Source organism: Mesocricetus auratus, unplaced genomic scaffold (genome assembly GCF_017639785.1).
Source record: "Mesocricetus auratus isolate SY011 unplaced genomic scaffold, BCM_Maur_2.0 Super-Scaffold_100019, whole genome shotgun sequence".
Lineage (NCBI taxonomy): Eukaryota > Metazoa > Chordata > Mammalia > Rodentia > Cricetidae > Mesocricetus > Mesocricetus auratus.
The window spans coordinates 18962790-18980462 of NW_024429200.1; the positions used below are offsets into that span (position 1 = coordinate 18962790).

General features: G+C 40.3%; 1 protein-coding gene across 2 annotated transcripts in view; it reads right to left on the bottom strand.

The window, feature by feature from the left end:
• Positions 1 to 17673, bottom strand: part of Cped1 (cadherin like and PC-esterase domain containing 1) — a 258430-nt gene that overhangs the window by 154785 nt on the left and 85972 nt on the right. For both annotated transcript variants that reach the window (XM_013119074.3, XM_040728510.1), the window contains one exon: positions 2685 to 2817. In XM_013119074.3, the coding sequence (XP_012974528.1) occupies positions 2685 to 2817 (133 nt within the window). The remainder of the gene's footprint in view (positions 1 to 2684; positions 2818 to 17673) is intronic.

Genomic DNA, 17673 nt, shown 5'->3' on the forward strand with positions numbered 1-17673 from the left:
AATGTAGCTGTGTATTATTCGCCCACCACCAGGGGGTGCCCGGGCACAGAGACACGCTCTCAAATGGGTAGAGTTCTCTGTACTGGAAGACCGAATTAAACGATTTTCCCCCAAAGGAAAACAGTACTTACAATAATGTTTAAAGATTTCTGAAAATTAAATTAGTCACACTACCCGTGACGTCGGATTCCTGGGACTGTGACAACAGAATTGAGTACATGAATTTGTGTGAGAAGCTCCCCACCACCTTCTGTTTTTGTTTGGGTTTATTTGTTTGTTTGGTTTTTTTTTCCCCTTTTTTGTGATTTCTCTTCTGCTTGTGCAAAGACAGTGAACTGTTTAACAGCAGACAGGCCATCAAGAACATGGTAGAATACTTCCCCAACTACTTCATATCTACCTAACAAACAAGCCATCACTCCTGATAATTAAAGACCAACTTGAAGGCCGAATGTGAAGAAAGCAATAAACAACACTAGTTTCTTGTTTAGCAATGAAACAAACACACTTCCATCATAAATTGTACCAAAAATACATGATTTTTTTTGCTTTTCTGTACCATGTCTATATGTCTAGTATCCTAAGCCTAATTGATAATACATATGTAGCTTGTGCTTAGAACAACTGTGGAAGTTAAAATATTATGCAGAAACTGCATATGATTTCTCAACAAGTACTATTAAATGCTGAAACCTTGTCTAGTAATTATATAACTAGATGAGACAAGCTCATTTAGTTATGTCTTAAATGAAGAAACTAAAATGTTTTCCCCTGTGATTTATAGATATTCTAAAATCCTTTACTTGGAATCTGTAGGATCCAGGAGGAAAGGACCATTGATGGGGAGGCTGAAGAAAGGCCTTAAGGATGGAGGACAGTGGAATACAGGTGACAGGAAGGAGAAAGAAGAGATATGTGGGGGGAGGTTTCAATGCTGAGAGGCATGGGAGGGATAACTAGTCCTAAGGGTGTTCAGAATAGCCATATGGAAACTTGCTACTTTATAAACTTCATGTATGTGTAGTTTTTCCACACAAGAAAACAGGAGCTTCATGAGAATCACTCCAAGCAGGGGATGACACTCCTCCCAGCAGCTACAGACAGCAACATAAAAGGCCCAGGACAAAAGTGTGGGATATGTCCTCCAGATTGCTTGGTCAGGAGTGCCTCAGAGATCTCCCAAATGACATAGGCCATTGCTAATGCTCTTGGTGGCCCACCAGAACCTGATGGTAAGTCCCTATTGCTGAACATCACACACTTTGGTCACAGGACAGGAAGAAGTCATCCTGGTATTGACCTGGAAGCTTGCTTGCTCCATGCTGTCCAGCTTTTGTAGTACTGGATAGCACTACATGTAGGTCCCTGGGGCGGGGGGAAGTCATCAACAGTACTACCCAGTCATGAACCCTGTGAACTACAATAATGATCTGGGTAGCAAAATATGCCCCTGGGTGTGATTGTCGTGTAAACATTATGGGCTAAGCAAGTACTTTTTGCTTAAACTTATGGCATGTGCCACAGGAAGAAATGGATGTTGAGTACTGTAAATCTGGCCAAGACTCTGCCTGAAGCACCCACAGGCTCCAGGGCTAAACTACTAATATTTTGTTAAATGGGCATATTATCAAACTGCTCTCTGAAATACTATTCCTATACCGGTCCGTTCGTGTAGCTCTCAGACCTCATCAGAGAAGTTTCTTTGTACAATAGACAGTGGTTACACAGACACTCACAGCTTATCAAAGTGCAGAAGTGTCATTGGAGCGCTCACCTACAAACCGAACATCTATATAGCCCCCACTCTGTGGAAGAGGGCCAGAAGGACTGTGAGTAAAGGTCAGGGAGGACCTGATGGAAACTGCTTCATTCCTGAGCTCACAGCATCTGTGTTTGCCTTCACAAGATCTGCATAAGAATAAGCCACTCAGCAGTTGGACATGAAGCAGGGAGGTCTGACAAGCCCCCACCCCTAACTGAGGAGCTGTTGATAGTTGATGGCTTATAGGGGAGTCAGATCCTTTAAGAGTGAGGCCCCTGATAGGTTGATCGAACTCTAGTACAAATTTGACTTGGTGGTTATTTAAAAAAAAAAAAAGGCTTTAAGTTGGGGAGGTGACTGGTGGATCTGGGAGGAGTTAGGAGGAAGAGAATAGAGAGAATAAGATCAAAATACATTGTACAAAATTCTCAAAGAATTAATGCAAATATTTTATTAAAAACATCCTTTCCCGAAAGTACCTTGGACAACTTGATACCCTTTCTTAGATAGTAGGAGTCATAAAAATTTAATAGCTAACAAAAATCCATTCAGCCATACTCAAAAACTAAAGCAATGTCATGTAGGTATAAAACAGAAGTTAAATTTTTATAGTTTTACATTTTCAAGGTTCTAAATCCAATTTACATTAATATAACTTACTAGCTAAGAGTCCAATTTACCTAAATGTTTATTCTGCAGCGGCAGAAGTTTGAATTAATCTAGGAGAAAGTCAATGATGACATTCCTTTTTAAGACACAATAACTGAACGTTCTTGTGAGTGGGACCTAGCAATTCACTGAGTGGCAGCCTCCCCACTCTGCCCCATCCCCACACCCAAGTTCTCAGATCTGATTTCAAGTCTTTTTTTTTCATGCTTCCTACAGGATATGCTGCATAGAACATTTAATGTGTTTATCTTACAACTGTTTGCCTTGCCAATCCCATGATTTCCACGCATGTGGCTTGGCTCCTTCTGAGCGGTGACTGGAAGCACTCAGCTGTGACTGCGTCCCCTGATCCAGGCACACAGAGGGACTCACTGGAAGTCGCAGTTCTGAAAAGAGTCACAAGCAAAGCACAATTATTCTTTTTGGTTCCTTGTGGGAATTGCTTCCAAATTAGATCATGCTGTGTCAAAAGCAGAGAGGGTCCATCCCTCCGTTCCGAAGTCATACTGGACCTACGAAGTAAGAATTCATGATCGTGGGATGGGAACTTGAGGGATGGGTTTGGGAGGTGGATGGAGGGGGAAGAGTACTGAAAGAGAGAACTGGAAAGGGACACGACACACATGGACTGTGGTTCAAGGGAATCTTCCAGGAATCTACAAGGATGACTGAAGCTAAGACTCCTAGCAGAAGTGGCTAGTAGCCTGAACTGGACATACCCTGCGACCAGGCAAGACTTCAAGTTGGAGGGATTGGAACACGAACCGACATAACCTTCGACCTATAGTCTGTCCTGCCTACGGGATGCACTGAGGTAAGGGTGGTGCAGATTGTGGGAGTGGCCAAGCAATGACTGGTGCAGCCAGAGACCCATGCCATGAGAGTGAGCCCACCTCTGACACTGCCCGGAGTGCCAGGACCCAGAATGGCACGTAGACCTAGGAGAAGTCAAACACAACTGGAGAAAAATGTCAGTGTAATGATGCCTAATGTTATTCTGCTATAATCACAGGTTGGAGCCTACCCCAATTGTCATCAGAGAGGGTTCATCCAGTAACTGATGGCAACAGATGCAGGGACCCACATTCAAACATTGTGCACAGGGAATCCTGCTGCAGAGGTGGAAGAAGGATTGTAGGAACCGTAGGGGTCAAGGAAGGACATCACAAGAAAACCCTCAGAATCAACTAACCTGGCTCATAAGAGATCACAGAGACTGAACCAGCAACCAGGGAACCTGCATGGGACCAACCTTGTCTCTCTACATATATATGATAGTTGCATAGCTTGGTCTTCTTGCAGGACTTCTAACAGTGGGAATAGGGGCTATCCCTAATGCTTTGGCTCACTTTGGGGGAATCTATTCCTCATACTGGGTTGCCTTACCCAGCCCTAATACAAGGGGAGGTGGTTACTCCTACCACAACTTGATACACCATGTTTTGTTAATATCCACTTGAGGCCCGCCATTTTCTGAACAGAAATGGAGGAGGGATGGATTGGGAGAGGGAATGGGAAGAGAGAAATGAGGGGAAACTGATCTCTAGATGTAAAATAAATAAAAAAATGTATGACCAGAGAGGATTTTGTTTTGGAGTCTTTCCTTTTCTTTTTTGTTTGTTTTATTCTTTGTTTGTTTTTTTAAAACCACAGACAAGGAAAATGACTGTAATAATTGATTCTCAATGTGCTTGCTCAGAAGGGAAGGTAGATTGTATATTTCTAAAGGTTCAACCTCAAGCTGACCTCTATCCACATAGCTAAGGGGTGTTCTAGCACTGGTAGGAAGGTATCTGTAGGAGCTGTTTGTGATGTGAATAGCACCCAGAAAACAAGTTGATTTCCTGACAATAGACTGCTTCATAGGTTTAAGTTGGTTATGCCTCAAAACCTTGGAAAGTTCACAGGAGTATTACACTATTTCAGAAAGGTTTAAGTTACATAAATCAAGAACAGCAACAATGCTTTACTTCAGAACAGTTACACTGAAATGTTTAAAAGAGAAAATGTTGAATAAACTTAGTAAGAATTCCTGGAAGTTACAGAAAGCTACAAAACAAAAGCCTTCGTCTATCAAAGGTGACACCAACTTTTAAAATCCACAGAAGCACAGGGGTCAGAAGTATTATATTTGTTCTAAAACATAAATGGATACAACTGAGATAAATACCACTATACCTGTATTAACACATATACATAGGTATTTGTTTTTTAAATTATACAATAGAGACATACTAATGGCCCATGCCTGGTTTATTTCTCAATTTTATGGGGTATTACCCATACACATTTCTCAGTGACTTACAGTATTCCATTTATATATATATACATATACATATATATATATACATATGTGTGTGTGATTAATTAGGACATTCTCCTCTACTGTGCACTTACTGCTGAAATATTTTTCCTTTGCTACTTAAACAACATTGTGATGAACATTCTCATACAAATATTTTGGTGTACGTGTATAAGCTTATCCAAATTTTCCTATGCATGTAAAATTACCAGGTTAATGGATAAATGCATTGTAAATTTGTTAGGCATTATCAAATTGCTTTTTAAAACACTTATCCTAATTTCCACTCTATCCAAGAGTGTAGGAGAGTTGCTTTACTCCCAGGTCACAATGCTTGATTTTTAAGTCTAATAATTTATCCAGCTCTCAAAATGGAACAAAGCCTTTAAACTATTTTTCCTCTTGTGCACATTCCATCAATACTAGCATAGTCTAATTTAAAAATTTTCACACCACTAAGTAAAAGTCACAGAAGTAGAGTTGTCTGATGTATTCCCATATCTCACTATTTAGCAGTGTGACTTTGTTCAAAAAAGTCCTGATAACCTATTTCTTCGTAAGGCTCCCCTAGCAAAGAAGCTGCGTATAACAACAGAATTAGAATTATTTAAATTGCTTTGGTCTTGAAGTTGACAAACGAGGAGCCATAGCAGATAATTTCTTTCCTTGGAAACCACAACCTTGAATTTTTTAAGATTACATTTGTGTGTGTGTGCCATGATGTGTGTGGCAGTCACAGAACAACTTATGGGAGTTGGTTCTCTCCTTCCACAATGTGTGTGGGACCCAGGGACTGAACTCAGGTAGTCAGGCTTGGAAGAGAGTGCCTTTATCTACTCACTGGCCTGGAAATTGCAACTTTGAAAAGGTTGAGATGGAAGCCCAGTGGTAGAGCAAGAATTTAGCATGTACATGGCCTTGGGTGCAATCATCTCCTATGAGCAAAGAAAAAAGAAAATGGAGACTAAATTCCTCAACCTTGTAAAAAGAAAACAAATGTTCTCAATTAAAATTTCACAAAATGTACATACTTGTCTGATGTTATTTCTGGGGAAAATTGTATCTCTTGCAGAAGAGCTCATTTGTAGCTCTCCTTGGCGCAATGTCAGAACAGTGTCGTTGACTCTAATGACCCCCAGCCGTAAGAAGTTCAGCGTTTGAAGTCTAAACACAGCTAACTTTGGAGACAATAGACACAGCCTATTTTTACTGTGCTAGGATCTCAATGATGCTATTGATGTAGTACTGGAAAGAGAGAGAGAGAGAGAGAGAGAGAGAGAGAGAGAGAGAGAGAGAGAGAGAGAGAGAGAGAGAAAAGAGCTTTCTCTTTTCTGGTTTGTTTCAAGTGTTGGAGCTATACATGATGCTGGAAAAATGTCAGTGTAATGATGCCTAATGATATTCTACTATACTCATAGATTGGGGCCAACCACAATTGTCACCTGAGAGGGTTCATCTAGTAACTGATGGCAAGAGATGCAAAGACTCCCAATTAAACATTAGGCTCGGGGAATCCTGCCAAGAATGCATAAGGGTTTTTCATTAACCCCTAAAACTGTGATGGAAAACAGAATTTAATACTGATTAAATAAAGTTTACAATAATTTACAATTATGCATAAGTTGATAAACTCCAGGCTTCCACTATATTGTTTCAGACTTGCTGATGGCTACATTTGATGATTCCCCAGCCCCCCAAAACTTTATAATTAGCTATATCATATATATATACATATATACATATATATCTTCCTATTTTATTTGAGTATGTGGAAATTGAACAGACATGCACTCCATTACTATGTAGAAAATGCAGTTGTATTTCATGGAAGTAATATAAATTATTGTGGACATTTATTCTGTATATAACAGAATCAAATATTAGTTGGGAGGTGTCTTCTTAGATCTTTTATTTGGCATATCCATTTCAGTAAATCACCTCACTCCCTTCCTGTCTTACCCACCTTCCCCTTAACCTCTAGACACATTCAGAAAGCCTGGAATTCCCCTTATAATAATGCAGAAAGTAGCTTCTCTTTTTGAAGGAATTCGGGAGATGTGACCCTGTCACATGGGTAGTCTTCCAAATAACTCCCTAAATCCTTGACATAGGATAGTTGAAATGTTACAGAAGTGCCTAACATGCACCCATTGATTTTCTTACCCACAGTATGAAGATGGAGCGAATAGCAGATTCAGATGTGGAACACTATCTAGTGAGTAGTGTTGAGCTTTTGTTTACTGCCTACCCCCAGCTTATTTCAGAGAGCACTGAAGCCTGTGAGCATACTCCTCACCTGGAGTAAAACCAGACCATAAGTTAGGGATGCACGGAGACAACCTTGTTCGTGCCTTTCAATATCTGATAGAAGGTGCCCTAGTGCCTGCTGGCTGGGATGTTGTTACTTGGCCAGGAAGACTGGGGCAGAAATAAGGAACCTGGTTTTACATTTTTGTTCTTGCCAATCAACACTGGCCTTGTGACACTGACAAGGAGTCTTCTAGATTCCAGAATATGATTCCTATGATTTGTCTAAACTCTTCACAATGCTAAAACACACTGCTGATCCACACCAGGTGCTCCAGGTAGCAAGGAGATAGTCAGTCTGTGGTTACAAGTCAAAATGTTACCCCAATGATGGGGGAAGTCCTTCTGTATATATGTTTGTCTGACTGGTTGACAAATAAAGCATGGTTGGCCAGTAGGGAAGCAAGATAGGTGGGACTAAGAGTCGAGGAAGACTCTAAGAATTGTAGTCAAGAGTAGAGAGTTGCCATGTGATCCTAGGAGGAGAGAACACAAGTCTGGAGTTCTCGATAATATAAAACCTTGTAAAAATATATATTAGTAATCATGGGTTAATAATTAAGTCAGAACTAGCCGTTAAGAAAACATAACAAACAGCCAACAGCTTCATAATTAATATAGCATCCTGCGTGTTCATTTGGGACTGATGCAACTCTGGGACCAGGCTGGTAGGGAGAATGCAATTGCACCCCAATGAACTAAAAGTTCTTCCTTTGGTTAGTAATTCCTCCTGCTCTATGTGGCATATAATTATCTACAGCACAGGTAAAGATTAAAACACTGGAAAACATGTGTACTGGAAAAAAAATTAGCTGTCAATTTTCTGGTGTATTTGATGTAATGTTTTTCCCCCAGGGCTAGGAATTAATATGAAAGTAATAGCAAAAGTATAATTATGTTTCACAAATGTTTAAATGTCAGCTTGCATTTCTTATTAAGAAACTAAATACAGTGTTTTATATTTTAAATTTCCAGTGAAGATAAAAGTTCTTGATTAAAAATTAATAATGATTTGAGATTAGAAGTATAAATCAGTATAGTTATCAGAATACTAATTGCTGCTCCTGTCTTAGGGCATTTACAAGTCTTAATGCTTAACTTGTAGGTATAAAAACTATGAAAACGCAGTCTTAAAACTCACATGCATCACAAATACGACTTCAGAAAGGCAGAAACTGAAGTTGTAGACAGAAATAACTTCTATTGCAGTCATCAAGCAAAGGCTAGAGATATAGGGTGCAGATATTTCTACAGTAAGAAAGACAGGGAAGGAAGGCCCCACCATTCTCTCTCCCTGAGCCTAATCTCTAGCTAGTACCCAAGGCCAAGTAAATCACACTAAGGTGGGCTATAAAAGACAGTCTTCTGGAGAAATGCCTGGAGTGAACTGCAGGAGCAAGTGGAGATGCTCTAACACAAATACCACTCTTGGAAAAGAGAAGTCATGTCCCCAGTCTGCTCAGCTGTATGTATCTGGGTTCACATATAGGAAAAGAATGAAAGAAAAGTAATAGTGTCTTTATCTCCAACAAGAGTATTTACAGAGGGCAGCAGGCAGTGGCTGAGACTCGATCATATGAGGTTGCCTTTTGTTGGGTCAAAGGAATAGAATATTGGTCAACTATCAGCAACTTCCCAATGGTCAACCCATTCTTTTTTTATATCCTGGGATCCATTGGAGAAAAATAACTGAGAATGTATACTCAGGTAAGACTGTGTGCATGGGTTCAGGGAACATGGTAGAAGAGTAGAGAGGAAGATTCTAAGAGTCAGAAGTCAGGAAAGACCTGGGAAAATGCTATCTTCTGATCTTGATGGGACGGCTGTACTCATGAACTCATGGGAGCTGAGGTCACCTGCATAAGACCTGGGCAATTTCAGGTCATTTCAATCATTTCATTCATTCAGTCATTTCAGGAATGCTGATTCCAACATGGATGCAGGAGGTGCTTATGAGACCATGCCTCTAGTCAAGGAGCAATTGCCAGCTGGTGGATGCCAGGGGAAGGGAAGTCAGTTTTCTTTAAGTGTAGCTCCCCAATAGGTTTACTACACTCCTGGGTATATGGACAACAGGGATCAGACATAGGATTAACTGGATGTTGGGGGACTGAAAGTGAATTCAGGAGAAGTAGAGGGAGTGAGTATGATTAAAATACATTGTATGAGCATGTACAAATATCAAAGAATTAATAAATATAAGTTAAAAATAAAGACTAGCATTTTAGGAAGATCATATAATTCAAGCTATAACATACCTATATCTTGAATGCCTGTGAATAAGAAAGAGTTAACCTGCTGGGCTATGGTAGCACACACCTTTAATCCCAGGACTGGGAGGCAGAAGCAGGTGGATCTCTGTGAGTTTGAGGCCAGTCTGGTCTACAAAGCTACACAGAGAAGTCCTGTCTTGGAGAAAAAAAGAAAGAAAGAGGGACCCAGAAGTCACTCATAAGTGTTTGGCATCTTCCTTGAAAGCGATAAAGACACAGTCCAAGTCTCCTATAAGTCAAGAAATAGCTTAACCTCTCAATCTATTCCAATCTTTGGATGATGATTAGAACAAATCTCAGCCGCACAGCATAGTGGGTACAGAACACATGTTTGCTGAATGGGTAACTAGGTAACTAAGGTCATTTACAAGTCTGGTTTTCTTGATTTTGGATACAAAGGTGCCATTCTTAACACATGGTATATGTGACTTAAGGGGAATTAAGTGGTAAGAGCCCATTGACCAAAAACAAAATGCCAACTTGCTGTGAATTGAGCATATTGCATTAATAATGAGCATGCTATGGGGCCAATCAGCAGTTCTTCCCTTTGTATGAGGCCTAATGGTCTTATAGGAAAAAAGACTACAGATGAACTCTCATTAGCCACCAGCCCCTAAAAAGTTATTTGAGGAATATTAGCTATCCTTTCTCCTCTTCGGCAGAGGAAGGGATACATCCACAGGTCAGTCAAGTTCATAAAATCAGCAAGTTATTTGCCGCTAGAGAGGAGGGATTTTGTGTAGGGAAGGTAGGCTAGGCTCAAGGACAAGAAGTCCTACAGGGTAGGGGTTCTGTTGTCTTAGTTGGCTTGCTTTAAAAATTTCCCTCCATTGTCTATATATTGCTAGACACAAGCTGGCACTGAATATGGACTCAAATAAATATATGCTTAGTAAATGAAAAATGGTTTCTTCTTCCACAAACCAGCAGACATATGCATACTGCTCATAGGAGATATACTGGTTGCTTTGTGTGTCAACCTGAGACAACTTAGAGTCATCAGAGAGGAAGGAGCATCAGTTGAGGAAATGCCTCCATGAGACCCATCTGGAAGGCGTTTTCTCATTTAGTGATCAGTGGCGAAGGGCCCGGCCCTTGGTGGTGCCATGTTTCCGATGGTGGTCTTGTGTTCTATAAAGAAGCAAGCTGAGCAAGTCAGGGAAAGCAGGTCAGTAAGCAGCTCCCCTCCATGGCCTCTGCACTAGCCCCTGCCTCCAGCTTCCTGCCCTGTTTGACATCCTGTGCTGACTTCCTTTGGTGATGTGCAAGTGTAAACCAAATAAACCCTTTCCTCCCCAACTTGCTTTTCGGTCATGGTGTTTCATAACAGCAATAGAAACCTTAACTAAGATGGGATAAAAAAGACAAAGAAATGAACAAAGAATAAGCCAGTAAAAGTATCTGGTAAGTTCTACTAAAGTTGCATGCTATTAACCTGTTATTGCCCAGACTTAAGAGATGGGTTTAAAATGGAGACCACAGTTTTGCTTCTCTACTGCAATGTGGAGTTTCTAAGATTGGGATATATATTATCTATACCAAGATGCTACAAAACAGCACCCAGCAGCCTCAAAAGGGGACAAAGATCAACAACTCGCAGACCAGGTATCTAAGGCCAAGCAGTATACTAACAGTAAAGAACTATATATTTCACAGAAATCACAGGAAGTCACAGAAGAAGAGTCATTTGCAGATGGCCAAGAGGAAGGTTATGCACAAGAATACCATGGGTGGGCTTAATTTAAGACTGAAGTTTCACATTTACCAAACAGATGGACCTTGGGTCTCAGAAGACATAAGCCAGTCAGCGTGCATATTCCAATTTGTCCAACATATTAGTGAATTGTCACTAGCCAATATTTCCAAAACTTTTACAAAGAAGACTACAAATTAAAATTTTGAAATTATGTTAATGAATTAATTGGTATGGTGAAGATTCAATTCCTTAGACTTTCTAAGTTTCGTATCTTTATCAAAACATAATAGGGGTCTTGGGAGATGGCCCAAAGTTTAAGGGAGCTAGCTACTCTTGCAGAGGACCCAAGTTGAGTTTCCAACATCCACATGGTGGACCTCAACCACTCCACCTCCATGCCAGGGAACCCATTGCCTTCTTCTGACCTCCACAGGCAACAGCATATAAATATATATATGTAGGGTACCAGGCATACACATAGTACATGTATATACATACAGGCAAAATACTCACTTGTAAAATAAAATAAAAATAATTTTTAAAGTAGTAATGAAAATGATATGCTTCATGGAATGACAACAGAATGAAATACAAAATCCCCTTAAAGTGATTTGCAAGGAATTTGCATATATTAAATACTCAAAAATCATTAAATTGGGGCTAGGGAGTTGAGTCAGCAATTAGGAGCTGTAACTTCACTTGCAGACAACCTGAGTTCAGTTCTTAGAACCAATATTGGGAGGCTCAAAACTGCCTGTAACTCCTTATTGAAGGGTATTGCCTCTGGTCTCAGCAGGAACCTCATGTACACACAGACACACAGACACACAGACACACAGACACACAGATACACACACACACACACTCACACACACACACACACACACACACACACACGGGGGGGGAGATTATTTTAAAAATAATAAATAGCTACATTACTAAGAATTTAAAATATTGTTTCCAAAATCTTAGAAACTATCTAACTTTCAAAACTGCAAAGTACAGCTAGAGTATTATTTCTTTTTATCTTATCCATACTCCGATGCTTCCCATTACTGGCCACTACCAGCCAAAGGCTCACCTGTTAACTCTTTCATATGATTATTTTGCTTGTTTGTTTTGGTATTTTGAGGTCTCGCTACAATGCTGGCTGTCCCCAAACCAAGCTGGCCTCAAACTCCTCCCTGCCCATGACTCTCAAGTGCTAGGATTAAAGGCTTGTGCCAGTGGCCAGCCTTGATTATATATTTATTTGCGTGTGTGTGTGTGTGTGTGTGTGTGTGTGTGTGTGTGTGTGCTGGTGCCTACTGAGGCCAGAAGGTGTTATTGGATCTGCTGGAATTGGAGTTACATGGTATGGTATGGTATTGTAAGCTGGTCAACATAGGTTCTTAGGAACTGTCCTCTTCAAGGGCAGAAAGCACTCTGAACTGCTGAGTCATCTCTCAGGATTCATGTGAGTGTTAATCATCTAGCCCTTAGTCTCCTAAGAGAAAATAGGAAGTACATATAATAAAGACAACTATGTGTTCTCAACTGATATAGCATCTCTACTCATGAGTAGATTATGAAGATTTGCACTCTTTTAGCCCCATGTGGTCCTAAGTGAGAAAGGAGTTCAGTTCCTGTCCTGTTTCATTCTCTTAAAGGAATTTTCCATTAGGTTTTATTCCTGTGTGAGTGAGGATAGAATTGACTTCCTTCTCTGTATTTGTTCAAAGAAACCATTCTTGAAAACCACACAGATCTAAACAGAACTAACTTCTAAATGGGTTCATAGCCAAACTTCCTAGACAACCACAGGTCTTCAATGGGATTTTGCCCTAAAGTCCTTAAGGAATCTTTATTTTCATTTTATGAAAATAGCGTTGCCCAAAGTGTCTTTGAGAGAATGAATATAGTTTTTTTAAAAAAAGGTCTTATTAGACCATATTTCTGGCCTCATTTGGGCAACTCACAGGTAATTTCTCAAGATCTGAAATCAATTGCATTACTGTGTATGTCACAGTTATTCTTACTTCCTCTTGATGGCCTCAGATGTCTCTCTTATACTGTTATTCAAAAAAGACATGTCATGCCCCAAATATGCACCATACAACATTTCAATATCATACTGTTTGGAATGGGAAAAGCATAACACGCACTCTGTTACAGGAAATGAAATGTAATCCATGTCCTGAGGTAAGTGGACACACAGTTTGACCCATAAAAATGACCAGCTCGATGACACAGCAATGCGCTCTAAAGGAGCAGTCATTGTACAAGATCCCCACCACCTAAGCAATCCATCAATCACATGTCTATCAAGCATCCAGCAAATGCAAGCTCTAAGCGCCCTGCTCTCGGTGCTTTTTCAGTGCAAGTGTCAAAGTCACACAGTTCTACAAAACCAATTTTCCCCATGGACTCCTCTATGTTTTGACCATGACAACATAAAAACCTTGAATTCCGCTCATTTTCCTTGGTAATAAAAGCTGTGTCTAGACTACCACTTCAATTTTCGTGCCCTATGATTTCACTACAATGACCAAACAGCATGAAAGATTGTTTTATTACTTTCTGGCAGCTTAATTTTCCTTTGATGTTTTTCTACATGAATTTTCCAGAGGACAAGAAATTTTTTAAAAAGGAAAATGCTTGACTACTCCAGCAAGGCCCAAGATGAATAATTTAGTATAAATTAATGAGCATCATTAATAACAATTTGAAACACAGCTTCCAACAAATATTAATACATAAGAGTCCAATAAATATGACAATAAAGTAGATGCCTAAATCCACCTGCTGTAAAAGAAGTTAATCACTTTATTAAAGTGAATCATTTCCCGCAGGACACATTTTCTAGAATAAACCATGAAATACTATTGATTTAATTTCTTCAGAATAATTAATGTCTTACTAGAATCTGCAACAGTAATTATAAATTCTTTTGAAGTGCAGTGTAGTCAATCATAATTTAAATGTAAGATACAAGCAGTGGGGGTAATTGCTGGAAGAGACATTAGGACTGGACCTCTAGCCATGCCCACTTTGGGCGTGGCTAGTGGCATGTACAGAGATGGTAATAAAAGACAGTGCAGGAGAGACTTGGCTTTCTTTTGGGCTTCCGGTTCTGTAGCAAAAGCTGCTGAATCACCTTGGTTGCCAGTTTTTTCTTGTAATTACTACAATAAATAGTTACCTATACCCTCATCAAGTATGCTGTTTATCGTTACAGGTAATAGTCTCTATTTAAATGAAATCAGACATTATCATGGTCTTGAGTGGCAATCCCACAGGGCATTTCCCTGTCATTTTTACACCATATTCAGTATACTAAAATATAGTGTTATTATGAAGTTGCTTCTCTATTTGAATATGGTTTGCAAAAAAGGTATTATATTTGAGCCAAATTTTTATGGTACCAAGATTTTCATAATTTACGAATCCCAGGATAAGATTAAAAATATAGAAGATGCAGAGACTTGCAACAGTTGGTTAAATGAAGTCTCATGGATGATTGGGACTTAGGCACCAGAAATAGGCCATGAGCATGGAGCACTCCAGGAAAAGCAAAGAAGCGCAGAACCACCAATCTGTCTTATCCTGAGGTTCCTTCCTGGCAACTGACTGTTTGGCATTGGAAAACAGGGTTCTTTTCTGACAGACCTAAGACAGGAAGACAGGGGGCTGAAGGCAGCCACACCCAAGCCTGACTTCCTGAACCCAGATCTCAGTTTTCAAGTGTAGTTAGTGGAGAGGGTCTTCATCAGCCTAGGGTTTCTGTTATTTTGTGTCTTGTAAATCACTAAAGAATGAATTAAATTCAGTGACCCAGAAGTGGAAGCAGAGGCTCCTATAAAGGTAACTAGGCAACCCAAAAATCCGAAGTCTTTCTCTGCTTATCTGAATTGTAACCTCTGATGTTACTCTGCTTCTTTTCCATAGTGAGTTAAGCTAAGTAATGAAGTTCAATAACTTTCTCTAAGGACGCTTTTCAAATCTGCCACAGACACTTTGTCTCTTTTACTGACAAGATAATATATATATATATGTATATATATATATTATACTGTATATAATAAACTATATATAGAGAGAGTTTTTAAATCAATATCCATAGATTTGACACATGTAAAGCCTGGCTTTCTGGTTCAGTTTTGTCTTTCGTGGTACTGGGGCCCCTTGCATGCTTGTCAAACACTCTACAACTGAACCATATCCCAACATCCTTTTTCACTTACAATTTTGAAACAAGGTCTTACTAAGTTGCTTAAACTGGCCTTAAACTCAGCCTGCAGCACAGGTTAACCTTGACTTTGTGATCTTCCTTCCTTCTCGGCCTCCTGAGCAGCTAGGATTCCAGTTGACCCTGAGTGTTTGCCTGTTTCTCCTTGTCAACTTGACTACCTAGGCTCTTTTGGGAAGAGAAAACTTCAGTTAAAGAACTGCCTTGACCAGACTGGCTTGTAAGCGTGTGTGTGTGGGGGGGGATTCCTCTTGACTGCATTGATGTAAGAGTAAGAGGGTCCGGCTCACAGCCTACAGCATCCCTAGACAGGTAGGGCTGGGCATTTTTGTTTGTTTTTTTAAGAAATACAGATGAGCACAAAACAAGGAAGAAGCCAGCAGCAGCTTTATTACATGGTCTTGCTTCAATTCTTACCTCCAGGTTTCTGCTTAAGTTCCTGTCCAGACTTCCCTCAGATGGACTGTGACCCGGAAGTGTAAGCTATGTGAACCCTTTTCTTCCCTAAGTCGCCTTTGGTCATTGTAGTTTCCGAAGCAACAGAAAATAAAGCAAACTAAAACACCCCTGTACAGCAACCCAGATGTGAACTTGTTTTAAACTGCTACTTGGATTACTGAGAAAAAACTGATAGAAAAAGGCCATGTGTATCTTGCTGTTTATTTTTAAAACATTAAATACCTTAAAGGAAGTATTTGTGGCACTCAATGTTGTTCCAGGCATCTTCAATAAATTAGGGTTATGTAGTCAACTGATTTTAAAAGTCCAGGGAGTCCTAATACTACTCAGCAGTAATATTGAAAACTATTCAATATTATTTTAGTTCCCAATAGATTCCAACTAATAGATACTTGGTGTAGCTCAATATAGAATTAGCAGAAAGAATTCAAGATGACTGGTAGCAAAGAAAAAAGTATGACTTTTCTTCTTTTCACCCATTATCCAATGGAGGAATCGTGTTGATTTGGAAGCTAAGCTTTTATTGTGCATCTTCGTTCAATGAGCAAAAAAAAACCAAGTTGATTACTCTATAAAAGTGAGCTGGAAATGTTAGTGTGTAAAAGTCCAGTGAGGAGAGTGACTGACCTGGATCACGGGAGAAGGGATTGTTTGTTTGTTTTCCTTTTTGGAGGAATTGTACCAGCCACAGGGGTCATGATGAGAGAACCCACAGAGAAAGGTGGCCTGAGCTCTCGGGAGCTCATGGATCCTGGACCAACAGTCAGGGAGCCTGCATAGGACTGACCTAGGCCCTCTGCATGTGTGTGATACTCCTGTAGCTTCATCTCTTAGTAAGGCTTCTAACAGTGAGAGCAGGCCCTCTCCCTGGTGCTTATCTGGCTTTTGGTAACCTGTCCCCCATGCTGGATTGCCTGACCCCACCTCTACATAAGGGGAGGAGCTCAACTTGATGTGTCATGCTTTGTACACGCCCATGGGAAGCCTGCCCTTCTCTGAATGGAGATGGAAGAGGAGTGGATGGGAAGGGGGTAGACAGGGGAAAGGGGAGAGTATGGGAGGAGAGGAGGGAGGGGAAACTGGTTGGTATATAAACTAAATGAAGAATCTATTTAAATTAAAAGAGAGAGAGTGACTAGGCAAAACAGTGTTTTGATGAACTAGAGGGAGCTATCTAAGAAATAAGAGGATTACAAATCAAGAATTTGGCAGAAATTTTTGTTGTGTGATGAGGGCCAATGAGACAAAGGTGCTTGCTGCCAAGTATGAAGACCTGGGTTCAGTCCCCGAAACCCACAAAGTTGAAGAGCACTAACTCCACTGAGCTGTCCTCTGACCTCCACATCTGCACCGTGGCTTGCCCCTCCCCTAAGTCAATCAAGGCATCCATCAGTCAATGAATATATGTTGTGGGTTGCATAATCTCCCTTTAGTATCATTTCTTTCTTTAACCCTACCATCTTATGAATGTAAACTACTTTAAAAAATTCAACTGCTGTACAAGGCCATTGGAACTAAGGCAATGCTGGAGAGGCGGCTTTACTCTACTTGCCACGAGGTTCACCTTTCTCAAAGGGCAATTTTGGTCCAGCTCCCCTGCTACACTGGCTTTGTCTCCTGTGCCTGGAGTCAGGTCCCATAGCCTAAGTGGGCTTGGGGTGTTCTTCCCAAGAAGAGTTGGGAGGCGCTAGTAGGCCAGCAAAACTGGATTTAGAGAAAAAGCACCTGAAGTTTCTGTAAGGACCCTGAAATACGAGAGTGCTCATTCAATTTCATGGATGCAGAATGAAAAGTGACAGAAGTTCATGGCCACCATTATCCATCAAATGATCTGCAATTCAGGTTCTTGACACTGCTTCTGAGTTACTTGCTCAGTATTCCAGTGGTTCTCAACCTTCCTAAAGCTGTGACCTGTAAACAAATGACCCAGGGACTGTACTGGGGTTCAAACTTCCCCTGAAGAAAAGCAAAGCAGCT